The sequence below is a fragment of the Lampetra fluviatilis genome, chromosome 46, assembly GCF_964198595.1.
Source record: "Lampetra fluviatilis chromosome 46, kcLamFluv1.1, whole genome shotgun sequence".
Taxonomy (NCBI): Eukaryota; Metazoa; Chordata; class Hyperoartia; order Petromyzontiformes; family Petromyzontidae; genus Lampetra; species Lampetra fluviatilis.
The window spans coordinates 4,789,047-4,813,235 of record NC_136320.1 but is presented as its reverse complement, the minus strand read 5'-3'; the positions used below and the strand labels follow the sequence as shown (position 1 = coordinate 4,813,235).

The 24,189-nt window shown below is 47.6% G+C and overlaps 1 protein-coding gene across 2 annotated transcripts; it reads left to right on the top strand.

Annotated features, from left to right (window-relative positions):
* Positions 1-406: 406 nt before the first annotated feature.
* On the top strand, positions 407-22,365 carry LOC144947694 (bone morphogenetic protein receptor type-1B-like). 2 transcript variants are annotated; one of them, XM_078876991.1, is made up of 14 exons: positions 407-662; positions 2,172-2,293; positions 3,216-3,309; positions 4,485-4,563; positions 8,420-8,504; positions 9,950-10,004; positions 10,616-10,672; positions 11,576-11,762; positions 12,042-12,163; positions 14,449-14,624; positions 15,711-15,892; positions 18,099-18,232; positions 18,610-18,708; positions 19,926-22,365. In XM_078876991.1, exons 1-14 carry the CDS (start codon positions 630-632, stop codon positions 20,070-20,072), a joined length of 1,572 nt encoding a protein of 523 aa, XP_078733117.1. In that variant the 5' UTR covers positions 407-629; the 3' UTR covers positions 20,073-22,365. The 2 variants fall into 2 exon arrangements, with proteins under 2 accessions (XP_078733117.1, XP_078733118.1); XM_078876992.1 differs by lacking the exon at positions 18,610-18,708 and having other exon boundaries at positions 411-662.
* Positions 22,366-24,189: the final 1,824 nt, after the last annotated feature.

Here is a 24,189-nt window from a genome sequence, read left to right as displayed (position 1 = left end):
GTCTGAGAGGATTTGGAACAAAACATCGGTCGTGGGATTTGGCCAAATAACCTCCATGCAGAACAGTCCTGACAATGATTTGAGATAAATACATGACATAGCTATTGTTGTTCATGTTGTTGTTGATGCAACTTTGGGGGCAGTGCCAGGCTCGGTGCGCTGGCGTTGTTATAATTACATAGGGCTACGAATGATGAATTACTTGGACACTGATCTCTAGATTAATAATAAGTGTCTAAGCGAAGAGGCCGCAGTATCCCGGAGTTCCTGACAACTTACTCCTCCAACTTACTCCGAACAAAAATGTTGCCCGGACCCCGTGTTGCCCGGTCAAGAATGCACAACACTGCCTCCCCTTCCCTTGCAACCTTATCTGTCTCAACGCCCACACCACCACCACCACCTGCAGCACAAGCAGCAATTCAAGGCCACTTCGTGCTCAGCCACACAGCCGCACGGTTCGGCTTCTTCAGCATCGCAGCCGTCGTCTTTCCACCCCCCGAGTTCCTCCGCTGAGCCGCGGTTGGCCCACGTACGGTGCGATAGAAGTTCAACACGCGCGCGCGCGTAACGCGAGCAAGGTGGGGAGCGGCACCGCAGTCGAGACTGGAGCAGCGAGCGTCGTGGCGATGTCTGCTCCTCCTGGCGGCGCCATTCACAGGGTGAGCCGTCTTTGTGTCCGACCTGACCGCCTTTGTCTTCTTCTGATCGCGTGTTCGTGTGCTCATCACCGTCATCAGCCATGATATATCCACTGCAGGCTGGAGACCTCCCCAAGCCATCGCCCGTGTCTCATAGTCGTTCTTTGCGAATTCGGTACGAAAATAAAAAATCAATATTTCACGAGCAGCAATGTGAGACGGTGGCGGGCCTGAAAGAGCCGCGGGTTGTCGACCCCTGGTCTAGCCCCCTGCGTATTAGCCGATTCCATCGCTCCATCTCCACCGTGGACGTTCACTCGGGGCGTTTCCTTCTCCCTCGTTGTGCTGCCACTCCGGCGCTGGTCTCGACGATCTTCGCGTCTCGTCACGTGCCTTGACCCAGCCCGATCACCTCCCTTGACGCCCGGCAATTTAACGTCCAAATCAATGTCCACGTAGGATTTTCTCTGCGTGTAAATGTGTCCCTTCTGTTTGTCCCAAGGCCTCATTCCCAGTACACCTCCGATTAGCATGGTTGGGCTACGCACGGTGCGAAAGAAGTCAACACTTCATGCGTGCGTACAGGGTTGGCTACAAATACCCTTTGCATAAAAACAAAGAATCATGGGACCTCTAATGTCGCCATCCTCCACTCTCAGCACGCACGTGGATTCATGCCCAAGCTCTCCTCGGCAGATTATTCCAAATGGATGGCTTCAAAACCTCATTCCTCGTGCCTTTCACCACGCAGTTACACCAACAGGTTTCAATACAATCTGTAAAAGGTCTGAGAGAGAGAGAAATAAAAACAACCCCATCATCAGGCTGGGGAAAACCCCACAAAACGTTTCAAATAAAAAAAACACGCGGCCTCTGTGCATTGTGCAGCAAAGTCGAGGTCAGCGGTCCCTCTCCTGCCCTCGTCTTGTGTCACACGTCGACTTATATCTGAGCAAACCGGACTGAAGTTGTCCATCTCTGCATCGCCGCTGCCTGTGGCACCAGTCGGTCACATTGGCTCAGATGTCCCAATCAGAATATTGACGCAGCAGGACTGAGGCTCTTGTTCACTGATGCCCGGTAGTTTGATGGTGGCCTCCTGTGACGAGCGGACCGACAAACAAGGCGTGGGTCGCCGATGTGGCCACCGGTTTGATTTCAACTTGTTCTCGTAGATCACGACTCACCCACATCTCGAACACCACCATCACGAGCGTCCTCTCTCACCCCCACCCACTACCCCCCCACTACCCCCCCACCCCACCCCCCCCCCACTACCCCCCCCCACCCCACCCACTACCCCCCCCCACTACTCACCCACTACTCACCCACTACCCCCCCCACTACTCACCCACTACTCACCCACTACCCCCCCCCACTACTCACCCACTACCCACCCACTACCCCCCCCCACTACCCCCCACACCCCCACCCACTACTCACCCACTACCCCCCCCACACCCCCCCACTACCCCCCCCCCCCCACACCCCCCCACTACCGCCCCCCCCCTCTGCCTTTATCTCCACCAGTCCGGCGAGAAATCCTTGAGTCTCTTCGTCATCCAGCTGACTTTGTCCCTCGTCGGCGGCCTCAGACAAGTCGAACGGACGTGCAACTGCACCGTCGGCGGCTGCGTCAACAACGCGTGCCGGTACGTCACGTGACGGTACAACACGTGCCGGTACGACACGTGCCGGTACAGCACATTGCCTGTAGAACACGGGCCGGTACATCACGTGACGGTACAGCACGTGCCGGTACGACACGTGTCGGTACATCACGTGACAGTACAACACGTGCCGGTACGACACGTGCCGGTACAGCACGTGCCTGCAGAACACGTGCCGGTACATCACGTGCCAGTACGTCATGTGCCGGTACAGCACGTGCCGGTACGACACGTGCCGGTACGACACGTGACGGTACATCACGTGATGGTGCGGTCGGGTCCGGGGGCTCCTCTCGAGCGCGTGTGAATTTGCACGCAATGTTTGTGAATCCGCATACGGTGGTGAACTTGAGAATGTGTGGATCAATTGGAGCGCCGTTGCACCGCTGGTTACAAGAGAAACTCGATTTATATTTGGCTCAATAATAACACGATCGGTTCCTGCTGCTGCTGTTGGGGGTAAGCAGGAGTGGAATCAGAACGGACGGCTTCGCTCGCTGTGCTTTTGGCTCGGTGTGTCAGGGCGAGAGGGTTCGAATCCCAACCGGGGCGCATTTCCGTGTGAACTTTGTCGGTTCTCCCCCCTGTTATGTGTGGGTCTCCTCTGGGGTTCTACGATTTCATGGCATAGCTTACAAACAAATGTCGAAATATATACACACAATGTAATTGGTATTGGCCAAACATACCAATGCTGAGAGATGACATCGGAAATTGACTCCACTGGGATGACACAACGCGAAATCAACTTGGCACGACCCTCGTGAGAGCTGCGTCGAGTGGAGGCGGCTCTTGTACCCGCAGTGGCGTTTGCGAGCAGTTGCAGGGCTGCGCCTTCACCTTTGGACGTCACGCCTCCCCACCGCCCACCCACTCACTCCCTTTGTTCCCATCGCGATCGCAGCACCAACAACAGCTGCTACGCGTTCAAGAAATGGACCGATGACCAGTTGGATACAGAATTTGGATGCACAATGGACAACGAGATTCGCTGTTGGGTAAGGACGCCTCAAACGACTTCAACACACGACTTAACGACAACAAGATGGGATTACACATATATACACGGTGTATTAGGCGACGTTCTGGGCAATGGACCTTCTGCAGGAGGAGTGCCGTTGTCCTTCCCCCACGCAGTTCGGCACCACAACGTACTTGTACACGCGCAGCGTTTGACTTCTTTCGTGCGCGCGTGCCATCGCTGTTCCAGGAAGACGACGTCTTTAGCCACTTGGATCGGGTCAAGTCCACGAAAATGGAAATTCGTGCAAATTATTTGCCAATTGGCAGGTCACGTGCCGCACAATCGGACACATTGACAGGCCGTGAACTTGAGCACGGCACGGCAAACGTACAACTCGAACTCGTAGCAACGCTCTTCTTTTCACGCGTGATGCACAGCTGGCAAACGATGTTATCGCTCGTGCGTGTGTGTGGATGTAGGGGGCATTTGTCTCGGGGCTCTGTGCAAACTACCGCTGGTCTGCGATTACTGATTATAATCAAAGAGGACGACGACTTGCCTATATAAGGTGCTTCATTAATGAAGTTCCTCTACAATGCGAAGAGGCTTTGCATCACATCTCAACCGCCCTGGCTGCTGTCGAGCCTAGGGGCACCCCCGTTGGCAGCTGCAACTTGGCGGCACGAGGAGTGAACACAGCATGCCAAGCGGCGTTCTGGCCCCGTGCCCCTAGTGGACATCTGTGAGGAAAGAGCTTCACAAGTTCAAGTTCAAGTTAATTTATTTGGCTCATCACAGCTCATCGGATTCCTCCGGCTGCAGCATAAACACAGATTCGGATTTCGAAATCCGAATAAGGGGCGGTGCCGAAATTTGTCCGTGTTTTTTTCTGACTGACAGTGAATGTTTTAGTTTTTCTGATTGACAGTGAATATTTGTGTTTTTCTGACTGGCAGTGAATATTGTTAGTTTTTCTGATTGAGAGTGAGTTTTTTTTCTGATTGAGAGTGAATATTTTTAGTTTTTCTGACTGACAGTGAATATTTTTGTTTTTCTGGTTGACAGTGAATATTTTTAGTTTTTCTGAGTGACAGTGAATATTTTTAGTTTTTCTGACTGACAGTGAATATTTTGTATTTTTTTTCTGATTGGCAGTGAATATTTTTGTATTTTTTTCTGATTGACAGTGATTTTTTTTTGTTCTGGCAGAGTGGATCGTTCCTGTGCTGCTTTAATAGAGATTATTGCAATGAAGGGCTGAACCCAAAGGCCCCTAAACGTCCCACAGGTGAGACTTTTCAATCTCCAACGTTGCATCTTCACAGTGCACTGTCCTGCACCTTATACTTCTTTCACTCGCCGCACGTAGCCAACCGCGCCAATCGGAGGAAGGACAACAAACTAAAAACACAAATCAGTTCTAAAGAAATTCGTTTTCATTCTTGGAATAAATCCTCGTCTAAGAATGTGGTCACGCGCACGAAAGTACGGGACAGTAAAGGCAAAGGCCCAGCCATGAAATTGCTTGCTCACGCCCATGCTGGCAGAAGGGAATTACCACCAGACCCCTCTGGCGAGCCACCTTTACAAATGTAACTTTGGTCTACTCTTCCACGCTGGCCAGACATCTTGAGAGAGGCGGGAATGCCCGCAGCTTACCCCCCCCCACCCCCCACCGTCGTACATTTCCACCTGCCAGTCAACTTGACTCTTGTGGTGTGCCAAATCGAGGCCGACCGAAATTCAGTTTTGGTTTCGGCGCCGAAAGTTGGCAAATGGCCTCTTGCGGCATAGTTTCGGTTTCGGCCGAAAGTACATTTTTTACTTTCGGTTTCGGCTGAAACCAGAAATTCAGTTTCGGTCGGCCTCTAGTACCACATGTGTGCTGCTGGGTGGTAGGCAGAGGCAGTGGGGGGTGGATTTAACCAATTTACCCCCCTCCCCCCGTGTTTCAACTGCTGCGCCGTGTGAGCTGAAAACGACCTGTAGATTACTCCGTGAAGAAGGCCTCCATAGCTCATCGGATTCCTGCATTATGAATAAAGATCCTGATTGGGTCCAGCACGTTCGCCGTTTCACTACGGCCGGCATCCGCAGCAGGCGATCAACGGCAGCACTGCACCTTTACCGCTGCCTGCCGCACAGCTGTCAGCCCAGACGGTTCACCCCGTAGTCTTGTGCTGGGAAATCGAGTTTTTAGGTCCATTCAGCGTAAAGCCGTTTCAATACGGGCAAAAAAAGAGTCTATTTGTTTGTGTTTCTCTCCTTGTGGTGATACTTTGTAGGACGAACGTGAAGATTTATAAGGGCACGGGGTGACCAATACGGTCTGACTTGTAGAAGAATCGGTTTTACCCTTCCTGGCGATAAAACAGGAGGTGCTAGTGTTTTTGTTGTTTTTGTTATTTTCTTTGAACCTATCTCCGTGACTTTACCAAAAGACCCAAAGAATATGTGCTAAGATGTTCAAACACCAAACAGAAACCGTTTGCAATAAATCAAGTTACTGCATTAAGCACACACACGGTGCTTGTGATGAACATGCAAACAGAACACGCGCTGGTAACAGATTGCCAGACAGGGTGAGACCGATTCTTATCCTTTGATACTGGCATGAAAGGTCCCATGTTGAAGGTCTGAATTGGTCTGTAACAAAGTAGGGCACTGATAAGGGGTTGACAGGCATGTAGTAGTGTAATGTATAGTGTAGTGTATATTAGTGTAGTGTAAAATGTAATGTATAGTGTAGTGTATATTAGTGTAGTGTAAAATGTAGTGTATATTAGTGTAGTGTATAATGTAGTGTATATTAGTGTAGTGTATAGTGTAGTGTATATTAGTGTAGTGTAAAATGTAGTGTATATTAGTGTAGTATATAATGTAGTGTATATTAGTGTAGTGTATAATGTAGTGTATATTAGTGTAGTGTAAAATGTAGTGTATATTAGTGTAGTGTAAAATGTAGTGTATATTAGTGTAGTATATAATGTAGTGTATATTAGTGTAGTGTATAGTGTAGTGTATATTAGTGTAGTGTATAATGTAGTGTATATTAGTGTAGTGTATAGTGTAGTGTATATTAGTGTAGTGTATAATGTAGTGTATATTAGTGTAGTGTATAGTGTAGTGTATATTAGTGTAGTGTATAATGTAGTGTATATTAGTGTAGTGTATAGTGTAGTGTATATTAGTGTAGTATATAATGTAGTGTATATTAGTGTAGTGTATAATGTAGTGTATATTAGTGTAGTGTATAGTGTAGTGTATATTAGTGTAGTATATAATGTAGTGTATATTAGTGTAGTGTATAGTGTAGTGTATATTAGTGTAGTATAAAATGTAGTGTATATTAGTGTAGTATATAATGTAGTGTATATTAGTGTAGTGTATAGTGTAGTGTATATTAGTGTAGTGTAAAATGTAGTGTATATTAGTGTAGTATATAATGTAGTGTATATTAGTGTAGTGTATAATGTAGTGTATATTAGTGTAGTGTATAATGTAGTGTATATTAGTGTAGTGTAAAATGTAGTGTATATTAGTGTAGTATATAATGTATAGGATGAACGTTGAGATGTATAAGGGTCACGGGGTGACCAACAGGGTCTGAATTGGTCTGTAATAATGTAGGGTATACTGATAACAGGTTGATAGCTATGTAGTGGTGAGTGTAGTCGTGAGTGTACTAGTGGTGAGTGTACTAGTGGTGAGTGTACTGGTGGTGAATGTAGTGGTGAGTGTAGTGGTGAGTGTACTAGTGGTGAGTGTAGTGGTGAGTGTACTAGTGGTGAGTGTAGTGGTGAGTGTACTAGTGGTGAGTGTAGTGGTGAGTGGTGAGTGTAGTGGTGGTAAGTGTAGTGGTGAGTGTAGTGGTGAGTGTACTAGCGGTGAGTGTAGTGGTGAGTGTACTAGTGGTGAGTGTACTAGTGGTGAGTGTAGTGGTGAGTGTAGTGGTGAGTGTACTAGTGGTGAGTGTAGTGGTGAGTGTACTAGTGGTGAATGTAGTGGTGAGTGTACTAGTGGTGAGTGTAGTGGTGAGTGTACTAGTGGTGAGTGTAGTGGTGAGTGGTGAGTGTAGTGGTGGTAAGTGTAGTGGTGAGTGTAGTGGTGAGTGTACTAGCGGTGAGTGTAGTGGTGAGTGTACTAGTGGTGAGTGTACTAGTGGTGAGTGTAGTGGTGAGTGTAGTGGTGAGTGTACTAGTGGTGAGTGTAGTGGTGAGTGTAGTGGTGAGTGTACTAGTGGTGAGTGTAGTGGTGAGTGTACTAGTGGTGAGTGTAGTGGTGAGTGTACTAGTGGTGAGTGTAGTGGTGAGTGGTGAGTGTAGTGGTGGTAAGTGTAGTGGTGAGTGTAGTGGTGAGTGTACTAGCGGTGAGTGTAGTGGTGAGTGTACTAGTGGTGAGTGTACTAGTGGTGAGTGTAGTGGTGAGTGTAGTGGTGAGTGTACTAGTGGTGAGTGTAGTGGTGAGTGTAGTGGTGAGTGTACTAGTGGTGAATGTAGTGGTGAGTGTACTAGTGGTGAGTGTAGTGGTGAGTGTACTAGTGGTGAGTGTAGTGGTGAGTGGTGAGTGTAGTGGTGGTAAGTGTAGTGGTGAGTGTAGTGGTGAATGTACTAGCGGTGAGTGTAGTGGTGAGTGTACTAGTGGTGAGTGTACTAGTGGTGAGTGTAGTGGTGAGTGTAGTGGTGAGTGTACTAGTGGTGAGTGTAGTGGTGAGTGTAGTGGTGAGTGTACTAGTGGTGAGTGGTGAGTGTAGTGGTGAGTGTAGTGGTGTGTGTAGTGGTGAGTGGTGAGTGTAGTGGTGAGTGTAGTGGTGAGTGTTTGTGTTTTTCCTTGTGGTGATATGACTTTGTAGGATGAACGTTGCGATGTATAAGGGTCACGGGGTGACCAGCGAGGTCTGACTTGGTCTGTAGTAAGGTAGGGGGCACTGATCAAGTGTTGACGGCTGTGCTGCTGCGTGTTTATTCTCCGGGTGGCCAACGTAGCGAACGTTTTGAGTCTCGTCCGACGAAACCGGTTCGAATGCGCGCCGACACCTCGCGGGCAGACGCTGGAGTTCACGATCCGAGTGCGCCGTTCAAAGCAAAGTGCGCGCACGCGATCCGTCGACGCGCGCGATCCATCGACGCACACTTGTGTTGCAGACGGCGGCGAGCGCGGATCGACGATGAGATACGTCTTGATCACCATTATCCTGTTCACCATGGGACTCGTTGCGCTGTTGTGCAGGTACGGGTCATCATCATCATCGTGGGCATCTGCGTGGGTAGGGGTGCACTGTGGGGTGGGTGTGTGCTGGCCACCCACCCCCTCGTGCGCCGTGCCGGGCTGCACAGGTGCTGCTCGCTAACAGCACTTGCCCCAACAGTCTGTTACAGGCTACACGGGGGATCTTTGTCTTTGTGTGGCAGCTTTAAGCGACCGGCAGGGAGCCCAGGCCACAAGGAGGGGCACCCGAATCGGCAGATGAATGAAGTGCAAACATGTTCAGGAACATAATTCACAAACAAATGATTTGATTCCAACAAATGAACCATAAACGACAAAATATTTTTTATAAAACATTGCTGCAAATGAAAAAAAATATCTTTCCCAAAAATACGCAACAGCGTAAAATGCAGTATCCGCTCCCGGTGTGTGCGTGTGTCACTGAACAGCACCAGGCTGGTTTGATAACTGTCATGCGCATGAAAGCAACACGCACGATAACCTAATTGCGAGTAGTGTGCCTTTAAATGTTTTTGTTTTATTGCCACCGTCAATTACGCGGTGCAACCAAAATAACAGAAAACGTCGTTATAGCCGAACATGTTATTGTATGCAATGGCGGAGCCAGGATTGTCAGGTGGGGGGGGGCAACCCCTCCAGCAATGAAAAAATGATAGGAGTTGTTAGTAAGTAAGGAGTTGTTAGTTAGTAAGTAAGGAGTTGTTAGTAAGTAAAGAGTTGAAACTAACGATTTAAAACAGTCTGCCTCAGCAGCAGACCATGCTTTCCCACCTGATGATGGACGCTTGTGTTGCGCCCGAAACGTCGTGATTTATTTTATTTTATACCCACGTGACTTTACCGAAAAAACCAAAGAGTAAGGACTTGTCCCTTGCTTGTTATTCGTCGCGTGTGCGGCGATGGCGCCAGCCATCGATCGAGGGTCGAATTCGAACCGGATTGTGTGATTGGCATCGCGCTCTCTGAAGGTGCTGGATGACTTCAGGGAAGTCGTGTGCTGTATACGCAACTGCGCACAATTCTGTGAGTCACTTATAACCGCTTTGCCGTTACTTATTGCCAATTATGGACTCAGACTATTGTCCTATCATCTCATAGAGTCCCTTGCACGTAAAAAATATGCTACAAAGTGGCAGTGGGGGTCCCAAAATGCCGATGTATTACTAATAAACCCCAATGATCCGATCGAAATTAGGGATTTCGATCGGATCATTGGGGGGGGGGCACGTGCCCCCCACCCCCCACTGCTCGTCTGTGGTTCCTCCTCGCGCCTCTGAGCGTGAGCGTATCCCCTAACAAATCATCGTTAATTACCCCTTCCTATTACTATGTTATTAATGCAATGTAATAGGCCGTATGTGAATACTGCTTAGGCCACGCGTCTTTACGGTTTGTTTTCTTCATCATTTGTGTTGTTGTTTAATCAATTGTGTTGTTGTTTTCAGCCTGACATGGTCCAGACTCAGCAGCAACGACGTCCAGCGGTGTGGACGACAAATGGTGCTGAGAGACGCATTTCACCACTTTTACGCAATATCATTCACAATAGAGGTTTTTTTGGGTTAGATCGCGAAAAGATGTATAAATGTGTCGTTAAACCCGCCACCACCCGACACAGCCAACTAGTAAGGGTTGTCACGTAAACAGAACGTGCCACTTAGTCACTAGTACAGCACAGCGGTGTGTTTGAGAGCCAAGCCACAACATTTACAATTTGAGTACGACGTTTCAACAGTAATTGCAAACGAGCATCGTCAGGCGAACAGCCAAATCTGGCAACCCTTACTAGTTGGCTGTGTCGGGTGGTGGCGGGTTTAACGACACATTTATATATTTACGCGATCTAACCAAAAAAAAACCTACCAAATATATTACGGACGATATTGTTAAGTATCAGCAGCAGCAGCAGCGGCGGCAACAACAATCGTTGTTTGTTTTTAGCGATCGCGCCACACAAATCACGACGTTGGGTTGAAGCGCAACGCCGTCCGGCCGACTTCGCCTGCGAATGTCGTGAGATGAAAAAAAACCAAAAAATATTTCCGGATGAAATTTGTTGGCGTCTCGATGTTTTTTGTCTGTTGCTGTTGTCCCCTCTTCATCCGTTCAAGGAGCTCCTTCACATCGAGCAGCAATTCCCTAACGCGAATGAGAAGCACGCCGAGAGGGTGAGAGACAGTTTAACACGTGCGAGGCTTTCGCGACCAATATTGTTCATAATCAGCGATTTTTGGGTTTAGATCGCGTTATTTATAAATGTGTCGTAACCCTCCACCACCCGACACGGCCAATCAGTAAAAAAGTGTCACGTTGACAAAAGACAAATTAGTTCACTGCTTTAGTCCACCGGTGTGTTGAAGCGTGAAACCACAACATTTACAATTTGAGTACGACGTTTCGCTGGTAATTGCATCCAGCATCATCGGGCAATTCGCCAGAATGGTGAGGCTCTGCTGTGTCATCGCAGTCAAACTTTCCTCGTCCGCCACTCCTGTTACCCGCGGCTGTTGCCATTCGCGGCAGCTGCGAACAACTCTGATTATAATCATCATCATCCGCGAACATTTTTACTTTTTTATTTTATCCACGGTTATCCGCGATTTTCCCCGATGATGCGTAGCTAAGCAGCTTACCAATGCTCGCGACTGTTCTGTGGATAAGCTACTACTTATGTAGTAGCTACTACTACATAAGTAGTAGTAGCTACTTCTACACATGTAGTAGCTACGGGCTCCGCACTTTCAAGGGCCCCGCGCTAAATACTTTCAAGCTATCAATTCCGGTTCAGTGATTCCGCACTTGCTATATTACTATAGTACTATACCGCCTTCTACTTTTATGAACGACTGGGTGTTTAAGGTTAGCGAATTGTCGTATTATCTGGCTGTATAGCAAATTAAAAAATACAATTGACTATGCAAGTAAAAAAATGTGTGTTTTAGTATTTGTGTGTTTTTTATTTAGGGCCCCTTTATAACAACGCATGCTACAGGCCCCGCACTAGCTGAATCTTTGTGTGGAGCTTCGTCTCGGTTTGCAACGTTGCCCGTCCTGTCTCCCGCACGGCGCAGAAGTCGCTGCTGAACGAGGTGCAGCTGGGAACGAGGTTGGCCGTGGGCGGATTTGGCCAAGTGTCGCGCGCGGTGTGGAGGGACCGGGCGGTGGCCGCCAAGATGATCTTGAGCAAAGACGAAGCGAGCTTCCTGTGGGAGCTCGACATGTACAAGACCCACCTGCAGAGCCATCCCAACGTGCTGGGTGCGCGCGCGTGGATGTATAACCCCGCTCGCTTCAAATTGCTGTCGCGAAAATTCCCTGTTGATTTGGCGACGTTAAGGAATTGGAAACCCCTAAATTGGCACCACCTCAGTTAATGCCGACAAGCGAACATGTATATCGCCTGGGATCATGGGAACGAATTCCCGTAAGACTGTTTGCCTTCGTCTCTCCCACTGCCCACTCACCACCCACGTGTGCATGGTGTGTGCCGTCCTGTGCATATGTACTTGCGCGACTCTCCCCCCCCCCTACCGCCAGCGTGCCTGGGTTCAGACACGTACGGGTGGCCTGACTGCACAGCCCACTACATCATCACGGAGCTACATCCAGCCGGTTCCTTGTACGACTTTCTGCTCGCTCAGAGCGTCCAACTCTCCCAGGTAAGGAGATGTGCATCGCGTCGGCGCCATTAACGAGACACACACGTGGTTGCATTTTGCATCGGCCTTCACCGACGATATGGAGGGATACTCATACTTTTAGGTTTTTTTCGGTAAAGTCACGTAGGTAAAAAAAACAATTTAAATTAATAAAAGTACAATTAAAAATCACGACGTTTCGGAGGCAACACAAGCTTCCGTCATCAGGTGGAACCGTCACAGCACGATTGCTGTATCAAGTAAAGGGAAATTCCAGGAGACCCGACCTTGTATCGTGGCATCTCTTGAGGAAGGCCAGCGTCTCGAGGAGCTGTGACTTCTTGTCTCGTTGTCTGTTAAAAACTCTAACAGATCGGTGGAATTCCTCCCCGTAGTGGGTATTAATTCTAGATTTGAAGCTTTCGTGACTGCAAGGATTCATACTCTTAGGTTTTTTCGGTAAAGTCACGCACTTTTATTAATTTAAATTTAATTTTTTACCTACGTGACTTTACCGAAAAAACCTAAGAGTATGAATCCTTGCAGTCACGAAAGCTTCAAATCTAGAATTAGATATGGAGGGAGATGAAAATTAAAAAATGCACAAAGAAGTGTCGAGACGTGCACGCTAGGAATTAAACTGCGCACCTGTGCAGGCTCTAGGCACAATTCAAACTGCTGGGGAGAGAGTCAGAGAAGCCTGGGCAGGGATGGGTCGAAGCAAAAGATTCTTGGCGGCTGCTCAAGAATAAAAGTGGAGTGGCAGCCAAGAATCTGAACCAGAAACTTTGTTCAGACTGAAGGAATCCGATGAGCTATGAAGCTCTTTTTCGCACGTGTCCAGATGTCCAGTAGCCAGGGAGTGGCGTCATCTGGTCCAACACCATGTGAGACTAGGCTCTAAGAAAAGCTGTCTCGGGTGTGGACCAATCAATTTCAAGGACAGTGCATGCATTGTCAGAGTTGTCTTTTTGTTTGCATTTTGACCGCAAGTGTTGTGGTTAATGCAAACATGATCCCTTGTGTAAAGGTGTCAGTTGTGTTGCCAGGTAAAAGGGTAAAAAACCTACTACTACTGGGCCTTAACTTGTAAAATAAAAATAAAATAGTTGAGTTTATCGTCACAGAATCGCGAGAGATGGCCGTGGCTTTGAAAGACATTCATCCAGCAGTGGATTGCCCATGGCGGATGATAATGATGGTGACATCAAATCGGTGCCATGTAATGTATCAGGCTGGCAAGTTATGCGTTGATTTATAAAATCAAAGTTGTGTTTGAGCTACAACAATGCATAGATTAACTCTCCAACACACCGGTGGGCTGAAATAGTAACTAATTGGCGTTTTTTGTTTACGTGACAAATCCATTACTAATTGTTTTTAATATCCATTAAAATCGTACTAAAACATGTAGTTTTAGATTTTAAAGGCGTAACAAATAACAACATCCGGTAGGTCTCCGCATGATGTCCCCCCCACCCCCCACCAATTGGAAGCAATTTAAATTCAGCCCAACAAATCGTCGCCTCGAAGCACCCAATCGCGAGCGTGCGCGTCCAACACGATCCGCCGTCGATCTCCGTCGCCGCTCGGCGCCCCAGAAGCCACCGCGACGGCTCCGTTGAGCACGGCGGACACCGCACGCACGAGGGCTTTCACCTCTCAAGGTGCCCCCCATCATTCTCACGATGCGCACGGCACGGCGCAGTCGCACGCCACGAGTTTTCAAACGCCACGCCCGGGAGTTCGAACCGGCCACCTCCGGGTTTATGCTTTTGAATCCACAAATTTTCGAGTCGCAAAGGCAAAGAGTCAATGAAGAGGATGGCAGGGCCCAGCCTGGCCGGTGGTGGCGCGTGCGTGAAATCGAGCACTGTGGTGGGCAGTGGTGAGTCAAGACACACGTTTGTGAGACCCCCCCCCCCACCTCTGGTTCATTGAGGGTGCCACATACCCTAGCTTTCCTAGAGAAACAAAAGAAGTCAGCCCAACAAATATGTCGATTCCATCTGCTCCATCTGCTCCATCTGCACGCAACGAATTCCTCCGGTCGCTCCGGTTTCCTCCCACGCACACATATATATATAAGCAATAATCACTTGGTCGATAAGAACTTAATATACAGAGGACCGCAGAGCTTGGAGGTGGACAGAGGAGGGGAGGGGGGGGGTGTTTGTCTGCCTTCGTCCGCGTCATTCTCCCTCTTCGAGACGAGGCGAAGAAGTGTGTGGCGCGCTCCAAGTCGAAATGATGAAAGTGTTCACGTCTCGTCTTTGAGTTGCATTCCGTGTTGTTCCTGCGTGCAGGCGATGGTGCTCTCCCACTCGCTGTTGAACGGCCTGAGACACCTGCACACGAGCATCGCGGGACACATACCCAAACCTTCCGTCGCGCACCGAGACCTGAAGAGCAAGAACGTGTTGGTGAAGAGCAACGGGGAGTGCTGCGTGGCGGACTTTGGACTCTCTGCGTATCACGAGAGGTGACTTGAACGTTTAGCGTCCACCTACTTCTCTCTCGCCTCTCCCCAGCCCCCCCTCCTCCTCTCTCTTTCCTCCCCGTGTCTCTCGCTGCCATCACCAATGTGATGCTGACAGGAAGCAGCCGGAGCTATGCACCTTTGAATCTCGATTGAAATCTAGATTTCTTTAGAGCTGCTGCTTGTCGTCGTCGTGATTAGTTTTGTTGTGCTTACCCCCCGCACCTCCGATTAGCGCGCTTGGTCACGTACGGTGCGAAAGAAGCTCACCTTGACAGACATTGTCTGATTGACGTGCAACATTTAGACGAGCAGTGACAGGCGTTTGTCTATGCTGCTGCTGCTACTGCTGCTGTAGCACCATTCACGCAAACTTCATCTTGCCACGCTGCACATTAGGGCACGTACATAGATCAAGGCATGTGCAGACAATTAAGTGAATGTTTAATAAAAAAAAAACTAAACGTGCGGACAGATGGAGTCCACGTGATGCTGTGAGGTAGCGCTGCCTTCTGGCAAGCCACAGGAGATGGCTCACACAGGAGCGGAGTTCAGAATCTGAATATTTATTAATCCTGGAGAAACCCGATGAGCTGTGAAGCTCTTTTTCACAACATCTGTGTGGTGATCCACCGCCTTTGCAATGAACTAAAATGTGTTTTATTTCACCAGGTAAGGCCCACCGAGCTATGCAGATCGTTTTTTAGAAGCGACCTGGTCGCAAATCATAGCTCAACGAAGTGGCTTTTCATCACGTGGAAATGAATAGCAGACAAACACTCTCAACGAATGTTTCTAAATGTGGAGAGAGGACCCGAAGAAAAATCCACGCGATCACGGGGAGAGAGACACCGCAAACTCCAAATATACAGCAGTAGGCGTCAGGGTAGGGATCAAACCGACGACCTCCTGTGTACCAGGCGAGGTCGTCAACATCTCAGAGCCACCGTGGGTTGTAGTCGACGTGCAGCAGCATGCCCCGCCACTGTCTCCACAAGTTGCTGTCATCGTATTCTAGAATTGCTGCTGCTGTTGTTGTTCGTTTGTGTGTTCTGACATCAATCCATCCGCGTGAAACTGCGTTCGAAGTTCTGAACAGAGGGCGTTCATCCCGACGAAGAGCGAGCTGTCGGGAACGCGCCGGTACGCGCCTCCTGAACTCCTGAGCGGCGCGCTGAAGCACGGCGGCCCCATCGCGGCGTACACGCGCGGGGACATCTACAGCCTGGCTCTGGTGCTGTGGGAGATCGCGAGATGCACCGACCTGCCGGGTTTGTCGAAACACGCGCGCATGGCCTGCAGGCAGAGAAGCGCACGCACGCGCACGCACGCACGCGCGCGCACGCACGCGCACGCACGCGCCAAGATGCCCTCCACGTGAAACAGCGAGCACCCTCCCTGTCCACATTCCACTCCTCCCTCAAGAAGACCTCGGCCTCTTCTCTCTGGGCCCCATCCATCCCTCCATCCCTAGGCACCCACTGGAATTCCTGGACGCACTAAACCTCCCTCCCCCATACCACATCCCTCTCGTAAACTTTGTGAAGCGCCTTGGATAAAGGCGCTTTATAAATTTAAGATAAAAGAACTGGGAAAACATTTTCACACGGATGGATTGATTTTGCCAACTTTAACGTGACATTGCGGGCCAGAGGGATGTCCCAATACTCCGACACACAGCGCCAGCTTTCGTGCCATGCACGTGTGTAAACATGTGTAAACATGTGTAGTAAACATGTGTAAACCATGTGACGCACCGTCCAATTTGCACGGTTGGCTACGTGCGGTGCGAAAGAAGTTCAACATACACGAACATGCATGGCAGGCCCCGCAAACCCCACCGGGCCTGCAGTCCACGAGCGTGCACGTGATATTCTTCTGAGCCATGTTCCCGTCCGTATGCACGCACGGCTATTTGCAGAGTGTGTGGAAGTGTATGAGCACGTGTCCATGTTCTTTGGGTCTTTCGGTAAAGTCACGTAGATAGGTTGAAAATAATAAAAATAACGTGAAAATAATCATGATCGAAACGTCGTAGTTTTTTGTTAGTTTTATTTTATTTTTATTAATTTGAACCTATCTACGTGACTTTACCGAAAGACCCAAGGAGTATTATTTTGCTGTTAAATGTTCAAATCACCAAATTAATGAACTCTAACGCCATCTCCTGCACGGAAGATGGCGGTACACGCCGCGTCTGCAGAATGGTGACCACGTGGGGGCTTCTCCAGGTGACCTCACTGCCAAGTTAAAATTCTCCCACACACGTGGACTTGGGCAAACATCCCGATGCGTCGGGTGGAGGAGGGTATACGAAAATAACCGAGTGAATATTCACGTACGGTATCAATATACGTAAGCGACGACATGAATATCGTTGAATGTGAATACGCCTTGTATAAAGTTGACGCATTTGCTGTCTGGCATGACATCTGTCGTCAGATATCAGTCTCCACTAATACAGCACAATTAGCACGGTTGGCTACGTACGGTGCGAAAGAAGTTCTACGTACACACATCTAATCTATATTTATAGAGTGCCTTCAACGCTAGGCGCTCAGCATAGCTTACAAAGCGATGACAGAATAGAGTGATTTAGATGACAGGGGCGTGCTGCAAGGATAGGAATGAGTGACAGCGATAGAGGGGTGCTTAGGAATGACGAAGGGGTAGGGGAGGGATGGGAAGGAGTGGAGGGGCGAGGGGAGGAGAAGAGAATGGGCGAGAAATAAGAGGTGAGTCAAATTAAAATAAAATAATCGCATTTTCGAACTTGAAACATCGGTTTCCGTAGCCAATACAATGACCCATATTTATTTTTTTGGGTTGGGCCACGTGGTAGCTCTTTACCACAGGGAGTCTACTCGACTTCTGAGTTCACAACCTGATGAGGCTCAAAGTCGTCTTAGCTCAAACGCCGTCGCACTCTGATGTTAAATTACGTCATGAAAGGGTGGCACGGTGGCTAGGAGATGTTAACTACCTCGCCCGGTATACAGCAGGTCGTGGGTTCGATCTGAACCGTGCCGCCTGCTGTATATGTGGAGTCTGCAGTGTCTCTCTCCCAGTGGTCTCGTGCCTTTGTCTCCGAGTCCTCCGGGTTTTACCTCGACATTTAGAATCAACATCACGCGTTTAGAGTATTTGGCTGCTGTACATTTCCACGTGATAAGCCGCTTCGTTGGGCTATCATTTGTGTCCAGTTCGCTTCTGAAATAAAGAGTTACACAGCTCAGTGGGCCTTACCTGATAAAATAAAAAAAAATTGTTTCGTTTTAAGTTTAACTTCTTAAGTCACCAGTGTGGGGCTTTATTGGTCAGAACATGACCAATGCTGTACTTTGGCACGGTATAAATGATACCCCGGTAAACGTGACAATCTTGTCAGGTGGTGGAGGGTCCCTGACGCGACGATTGGCGTAGACCCTACGCTGTGGCCTCACTCATCGTGGCGTTGACTGCGCGTCGCGCGTGCAGGCCGCCCCGCAGACGGATACCAGGTGCCGTACGGCGGCCTCGTCTCAGAGATGCCCACGCTGGAGGAGATGGCTCAAGTGGTGCACGTGCAGGGACAGCGGCCCACCTTGAGTCCCCATTGGCTGTCGCACCCGGTGAGACACAGACTCCACATCGACACACAGCCACTGTGACGGGAGTGGGTGCTAGAAGAAGACCCGCTACTCCGATGAGGAGTCCCTGCCCCGCCAGGAGTGCATATTTGTTCCCCTTCCCAATATTTGTACCCTGTTACTTTTATTACAAGGTGATGTTTATGTTGCATTTCCCAAATACTGTAAAGCCTTCACTTTACGACCACCTTTATAACTTATCGTGTAGATTTTCGCAGACAGTATTTTGATTCATAATCGATTTCAGGGTTAAGCCATCCAATGATCTGGCCAAATTATTGTCGTAAGAACCTCCAATGCCCAACATAGCTGAACAGAATAAATTGCTGCCATGTACAAGTGTCTTGTTATCGTTTCAGCTCAACAGTGGAGAACGAATTTCACAACCGAAATGTAGCAAAGAGACACGCTACGTTGCACTTGAAGCTGCGTCAAGCATCTTCAGGAAAATCCAGGAAGTCAGGATAACTGTGTCACCTGACCCGGGCTTCTAACTTGTTTACGAAACAATTGATGAGTCTACTTTCAGTCTCCGTTTCACTTTGTCATCCCACTAGTTTGATCTTCACCACTTTGGCCGAACCAATGTAGTTTTATCTTCGTCCTTTCCTGGGCGGTAACTAACCATAGCCAACCCGAACCGTAACCCGAATGCTAAAGGGTTTCATAATGGTTGGAACAAATGTTCATTCCCATGGGGATAGGTGGGGGAGAACAAATGTTCATTGGTAGGAATGTATATCTATCTAGCTAGCTTTTTTGGAATTAGGAATGAGTTTTGCATGAAAAAAATTTTGGATATTGGATTTTGGGCCGAATTTTTTATTTATTTAATGTTTTCGGATTTAAATTAATTAACTGTAATCGTCGGTGCGCTAGATTTAATACTCATAATAATAATTTTTGTATAATATAAGTAATTATAATAGATTTTTTAACGTAAAGTTTCATATGTGAAAAATATATAATTTGTCTGTGTGTTCTGGCAATTCGCCCGATGATGCTGGATGTAATTACCAGCGAAACGTCGTACTACTCAAATAGTAAATGTTGTGGATTCACTCTCCAGCACACCGGTGGGCTGAAGTAGTAACTAATTGGCGTTTTGTTTACGTGACAAATCCCTTACTGATTGGCCGTGTCAGGTGGTGGAGGGTGACGACACGTTTATACTTACACGATCGAACCCAAAAACCTTTATTATGAAGAATATTGGTCGCGAAAGCCTACGTGTTAGATCCATTATATTTCGCATTTACATAGTGCCCTTTTGAGGGCGCTTTAAATTGCAATCCGACGGCGTTCGGCGAGGAAGGGGATGGAATGGATGGAGGGACAGCGGCTGGGAATGGAGCTGATGTTGGTGCAGCAGCTGGAGATGGATTCTCGCATCGTGAGACCATGATGAGGCCTTCACCCAGCAGTGAATAGACCATGGCTTATACAGATGATGACTTAGACGATGTGCCGTCCGGTACGTGTACTTTCAGATACAGCAGTGCGCGCTGTATTTTGTTTAATTATTACAAGGGCGAACTTAATCCGCGACAGGAAATATCATCATATTAGAGGTCATCCTAATGCCTCACTTTACAGAAGTCGTGGAAACTGCAATGACAAATCAGTGAGTGCCCTTAATATCTTGCCATTGTTGCGCGTGTGTGCACGCGCGCAGATTCTGATCGACTTTGCTCGCACCATGACCAAGTGCTGGACGGCCGCTGCGCATCTCAGGCCAAGTGCCAACGAGGCCCTCAGCGCCATAAACGTCTTGAAGCTCAGAAGCGGCGTGCAGTCGCCAGCGCCGAGCCCCTCCGCGTGACGAGCCGGTTGCGGAAAGAAAATGAAAAACAGCGGAACTCCGTTCCAATCCCCGTTGATGTTGAGCGCTTGCGCGCAGGCTTTGGATCGATTGCGCTGGCGCGGGGCACCCCCCGAACGATGGGAGGAAAGGGCCGCGTGGTTCCATTGATCTGCGCGGAAAAAATAATCGCGGATTTTGCAGGAGAATCGCGGCACGTGGCCAGCGGTCAAAGTAATCCACGGTAAATTCGCGGATTGCAAAGTTGCGGTTGTTTTTGTAACCACCAAACGGCGCAAATCTGTCGTGTAGGTCTATGGTAAAGGATGATTTAGACTTCAGATCAAAGTTTTTAAAAAATGTATCACCTGAACAAATTACGTGAGCACAGCTCGTCTGCTTTACGCAAACCAACAAAAAGATTGATCGTCGTAAACTTGACCTCTGCGGTCCCCCTGCAGCTCAACTCCTGCAGCTCCACATTCGGGATGCACACGTCTACGGATCGTGGTCTGTGCTCGACAGAATGTTCTTAATCTGCCGCGGCGTGCTGCGGATTGAGGGAGCGACAGAATGTGTGAATTGCAGGCTTTCGTGGATTATTAGAGCGAGGGTTCGTGGAGTTCTGCTGTGTAACGATATAAGTAACTGAAGCGAGTATTTGATTGTAAATGTCGTGACTTTGCTCTCCAAAACACCGGTTAGTGCTGTACTAGTGACGAATTGGCACGTTCTGTTTACGTGACAACCCTTACTAGTTGGCTGTGTCGGGTGGTGGTGGGTTTAACGACACATTTATATTTACGCGATCTAACCCAAAAAAAGCCTCTATTATGGATTAATATTTCACTGCGCAGGTTTTCACCATTTTGCTGTACACCTCTCCAATATTTCCCGGTTGTGCCGCGTGTTTTTCGGCGTGATATTCGATGCTTCATTCCACTTACTAGAAGCTTCTTCAAGAACATAATTCAGTTCCTGTAGAAGCTCCCCGTACATGGATTAAAACTGAATTAATTTCCTGAATAAACTCCCAGTGTGTGGAACAAATCGTCAGATATCATGCCGAACAGCGCTCGATACAACCAGAGAGCTTTAACTATTATTTAGAATTCTGTTATGGTATGCAGTCACATTACAAATGTAACACCTGTATAAACACGATATACATGCACACATTTACATAGCCGCATATCTGCACTGCCAGTGCATTATATGATAAACACAAGGACCGCACATGTTCATTTATATATGCTCTACGGCATTTACAAAATATGATATGTGCCAATTAAAACACACGTCCCTGCTATGTAGTCAGGGTGAGCTTTAGGTTATAGCCAAGATTATAGTGATAGCTGAGATTATGGTGAGAGCTGAGATGGAATCCAGGTCTGGTTGGTGTTAAACCGACTTTGGTCAGTGTTAAATCTGCAAATGGTCAGTGATAAAATCGAATATATAATTGTCTTATGATAATCTAGATGTGATCAACGGTACCTGTATCAATACAAATATTACATTACTATACACTACTGTACACTACACTATATACCACTACACGATACAATACTACACTAGACACGACTATATATTGCTATACACTACGACACTATACACTACTATACACTACTACACTATACACTACTACACTATACACTACTATAAACTACACTACTACACTACTAAATACTACTATACACGACTACACGATACACTGCACTATACACTACTATACACTACACTATACACTACTATACATTACTATACACTACTACACTATACACTACTACACTATACATTGCTATACACTACTACACTATATACTGCTATACACTACACTATACGCCACTATAAACTACACTATACACTACTATATATTACTATACACTATTACACGATACACTACACTATACACATCTATACACTACTATTCATTACTATACACTACTACACTATGCACTACACTATACACTACACAGACTCCAGCTCTTCCTGGGGAATTCGCAGTCGTTCCCAGGCCACCAGCGACATCGTCTCACCGCCAGCGGCGTGTCCTGGGCCAATACCGCACTCAGAAAACATTATTTAGGGGCAAACATTTTTACTTTTAGATTTGAAGCTTTCGTGACTGCAAGGATTCATATTCTTAGGTTTTTTCGGTAAAGTCACGTAGGTAAAACATCAAAATTAATAAAAAATAAAATAAAGATCACAACGTTTCGGAGGCAACACAAGTCTCCGTCATCAGGTGGGACCGTCACAGCCAGATTAGCTGCATCAAGTGAGGCAATGATTCAAGATGTAATCCCTTAAAAGCGAGTTGAGGGGGGAGGAGAGGGAGGGGGGAGCTCATCAGAATGTGGTAGCCAATGAATGGAACGTATCGGGAGGGAGGGGGGGGCGGGGCCAAAAGGGTGGGCGACGGCATGGACGCGGTTGTGCGCAAGCGACAAACTGCTGCACACGCCAACGCATTGGACAGAGAGGGGGGGAGGGGGAGGCCTGATACACATGATAGAAAAGAACGGAAATGCCCATGTTTATACCAATGCTGGCTGAACAATGAAGAGATTACTGTTAAACACTGGGGATGTTAACACTCGGTAAAGTAAAGTAAAATAGTGCCTGTCAGATAAGATGGTCCAAAAAAGTGTAATTAAGTCTTTTTTGCGTGGTTGATAACATCTTTCCAATGATTACTAAGTTTGTACCCATCATCACGGTTGAAATTATGTCTGTGTTTGTATATTTGTATGGCTTCGTGTACAAACCTTTGATGGTAGCCAGGAGGTTTGCAGAGAACCTTGGTCTCGGAAAAGACAATTTCATGTGAGCAACTCGGGTTGGGTTTTTTAACCCAACCCTGAGAAACAAATTGTCTCATATTCTTTGGTTCTTTCGGTAAAGTCACGTAGATAGAAAATAATAATAAAAAGGTAAAAAAAAAACCACGACATTTCGATCAAAACACAAGCGACCGTCCTCAGGTGAACAAACACAGCTGGTGGGGCCATTGAGAGAAACATCGCGAGAGAGCTGCTTGAGCCAAATGCAGAGCCACCGCAACTAAAGGGTTTATATCTGTGCCAAACACAACACAAATATTACATAACGCTGCAAATTCCCCCGGAAAATGTGTTATGTTGAAATGTATTCCCACAAAGAACACAACACAAACCCAATAAACATGCAGCGTGGGACGAACGTTGGCATGTGGTTGGAAGCAACGTTAGCCGAACGTTCAATATTTACTGGTGAAGGAGCTACACAGCTACCGGCACACATACTGCGTAGTCTAATTTGTGTACGTGCAACTAGACACATCTGAAAGCAATATTTTACAATTTGGGCACCCACTAACTGTGGAGGGCAAATTGTATTTGTTTTTTTTACATTTTAAACCTAGGCCTCATCACCCTTTATTTTGTGACGTTGGGATTTTTAGATGTAGTGCTTTAGATTGTTTTTTATTCTGTGGGGAGCCTGTTGAATCCTGATTGTGTTAAACGACATTTTGCTTGCTTGGTGGTCGTATGAGTGAATGCGACTGGTTGTTGTGAGTTTGTTCATGTTTTTTTTGGTAATGACATTGATTTGGGCTAAGCGATGTCAACTTGTGATGCAGCATCCTGTCATACTGCGTAATAGTGGTACATCCTTGATGGTTTCAGTCACCATGCATTCACGTCTCTGCAATTAGTGTATTGTAACTCTCACAGGTGTTGAGCCTCGTGTCAACTCACTTCATTCCACTCGACAAAGGTCACTATGAACATTGGAATGGTTACGTTGAATGACAATAGCCTGTAGCCCTAGTGTCATGGTGAGGTCATTCGAAGGAGGTTTAATTGAAGGAGGATAGCACTAAAGTCCTCGGTGTAAAATACACGACCTGCCACTGACTTGGAGTAGGGCCCCATTGTGCCTAGAAGGGTTAGGGTGATCGTCACATGACAGGTCACATAGCTGACATAATAAAATCATAAATGTAGCACGCGTTTTCTTGCTGATCGAACCTCGCATTTGTATCCGCTTGTGTTTGTGTTTATTGCTGCTTATAGTCTGAATAAACGTCACTTGAAAGCGCTTCATCTGCTGTTCAATCAACTCAAGTCTGCGCGAGTCTTCTAATCATTGC

What these genes read in the sequence shown, in the direction of transcription:
- LOC144947694 (XM_078876991.1), top strand. Translation starts at nt 630, where the DNA reads ATGTCTGCTCCTCCTGGCGGCGCCATTCACAGG. An exon ending in GAGCCATCCCAACGTGCTGG is followed by an intron (nt 11,763 to 12,041) that starts GTGCGCGCGCGT and finishes CCCTACCGCCAG; the next exon opens with CGTGCCTGGGTTCAGACACG. An exon ending in GAGATGCACCGACCTGCCGG is followed by an intron (nt 15,893 to 18,098) that starts GTTTGTCGAAAC and finishes TCGCGCGTGCAG; the next exon opens with GCCGCCCCGCAGACGGATAC.